The sequence below is a fragment of the Lygodium microphyllum genome, chromosome 2, assembly GCF_053477565.2.
Source record: "Lygodium microphyllum isolate KBCC chromosome 2, Lygodium_microphyllum_v1.1.10, whole genome shotgun sequence".
In the NCBI taxonomy this organism is placed as follows: Eukaryota; Viridiplantae; Streptophyta; class Polypodiopsida; order Schizaeales; family Lygodiaceae; genus Lygodium; species Lygodium microphyllum.
This window is the reverse complement of record NC_141136.1, coordinates 160,377,909-160,380,248: the sequence shown is the minus strand read 5'-3', so window position 1 is coordinate 160,380,248 and position 2,340 is coordinate 160,377,909. Positions and strand designations below refer to the sequence as shown.

General features: G+C 42.6%; 1 protein-coding gene across 1 annotated transcript; it reads right to left on the bottom strand.

Moving 5' to 3' along the window:
* Positions 1 to 494: 494 nt before the first annotated feature.
* On the bottom strand, positions 495 to 1,588 carry LOC148040546 (uncharacterized). The gene has a single exon (XM_087700742.1). The coding sequence runs from the start codon at positions 1,393 to 1,395 to the stop codon at positions 814 to 816; it is 582 nt and encodes a 193-aa protein (XP_087556868.1). The 5' UTR covers positions 1,396 to 1,588; the 3' UTR covers positions 495 to 813.
* Positions 1,589 to 2,340: the final 752 nt, after the last annotated feature.

Below are 2,340 nucleotides of genomic sequence, written 5' to 3'. Positions count from 1 at the left end.
CAGAATGCACTTGTTAAATTAGCTTAAGTAATTTTCTTGCAGCATCACATTTGAACTTCATAAACAGTTTGAAATATCCCGAATATGTGGTCAAAACATTGGCATCATGTAACCGTGCAGCATGGCAGCTTAGGGTTTTCTAGCAGTTATTTTCTGCTCCAAAGATCAGTTGATTACATTAAATCCTAATTGGTGTCATTGGAAATGACATCCCTCGCTCCTTACATGTTTCAGGACTGTGAGCATAGTAGTCATACCTATTAATTATGTATCTAGCATTAAGATTAAACTCTGGATACATCATCATTACTAAGTGATTGCAGCACCAAACTCCTAATATCTAATTATGTAATGCCAAGATTTTAATACGCACGGAACCTAAACTAAGAAGTATAAACTCTTCATCAAACTCTTTTTCAACAAATGGCTCATGAAATACAAATAAACTGAAACACCACATCCAAAAGGCCAAGCTCAAAAAATGCGTCTCGGACTAAAGACAAACCAGCATCCATCCTCCATTATATTACAATCATGAAAGAACCCTTTCATTAGATCTAAACATGTCACGAAAACATGTTATATGTTTTGTTTTCAATGGAGACTCCATATTTATGGTTACAGTCGTGCAGATGTCAGTACCTGGAATGAGAGGCAGACAAGTTTTTTGTCTCAAATTTCCTAAATGCAAGCAATCTAAGGAGCCATTGTTATATGAATCCTGGCACCTGGTAATAGCCTTGGCCTAAATGATCACCACAGATTTCGAAGCATTTATATATAGGAGACTGAGGCACCCTTGGCAATTATCTTTCAGACTCCAGCCTTTTCCTGTGAATCAGCAGCACTTTCCGTGGCATCATCAGCAGCAACACTCTCTGTGCTGGCTTCGATGCCCTCTGCTTCAGTTGCATCTTTGGCTTTGCGCTTGCCCTTGGATTTGCCCTCTCCTTCCTCAGTCGAAATGCTCCTCCACACGAATGCCGGCTCCTCCTTGATATACCTCCAGCAGCGCTTGTGCACGCCTCCGATCCGCTGGGCCTCCCCGGTGGTCGGTGCCTCATCCTGGTGGAAGATTCCCCATGCCTTGCCATGTCTACCATCCTTGTTGATCTTAACTTTGGTGATCTTGTAGTAGCAGCCAGAAGCCCAGTGGGCCTTGTGGAACTTCGCGCCGATCCCCCAATTGGCCAGGAACTGCGCGACCTCGAAGAGGTTTTTGCGTTGGGGGAACTTCTTGACTGCATCTGCAGAAGCAGCAGCGGCAGAGGAAGAAGAAGAAGCTGCTTGTGCCGCTGCTGCTGCTGCTGAAAAGGAACGAGTCAGGGCTTCGCTGAGCTGATGCTGCCACTGTGGACCCAGTGTGAGCCTCTTAACAGCAGATGATGACGCCATGGAAAAAATCTCGTCGATCCCCTAAAACCCCAAATCCAGCACCTCTGCTACATTCTGATCAATCTTTGGGCCTCTTTGGAATCAAATACTAAAACCTTGAAACCTCGACTAACAAAAACGATCCATTTTAGCTTCTGGCATTAAAACGCCTTCGCTCCAAACATTTCAAGGTTTCTCTTCAACTTTAACAATTCCCTTTGACGCTTAACCTTGATTTTCAGATGTTTGCAGATATTTGTGCCACCGAGGAAGCTCTGCCCACGGTTTGAACTCACACACTCATGAAACTTGACCCACACTGGGCTACGACCCCATTGGCCCAAACCTTGAACCGACTAGGCTATGATTCCATTGGCCCAAACCTTGATTTTTTGTAAACACTATTGTTTGATTGCACTACACTATTGACAGCCTCCTTTAGCATGCCACAACAGTATTCCACTATTGATAGCCTCCTTTAGCATGTCACCATCATGTTTAGGAAGAATCTTATGGTGTTTAAGACTCAAAAGGCCATCCTAGTATTGCAACATTTTGAGCTCTACGAATCCAGTTTGAGGAAGAACATTTCTATTAGCAAATAACAAAAAATTTATTATAGAGTTCTAGAGTAAGCATGTATAATTGCGTCCCAATAGTTGCTCAATTATCTCTTTAAGAATGCTTCTTCTAGGTTTTATATCAATGGTATCCTTACCTCTAGCTTTGAGCTCAAGAGGTAGATCCGACAAGGTTTTCCCCTTATTATTTCCAATTGCTACTGAGCCCCTTTTGAGAGCTATTGACATGAAGGTGTCAAAAGAGATGCATTAAGAGTCTCATTCCACCTGATGGCTAGGATTTCTCATCACATATGTTTGCATATGAGAATTCCAACCTTGTCCGTGCTAATCAATAGTCTTTCAAAGCCTTGATGCAAGTTTAAAGTGAATTTGGTATCTTGTC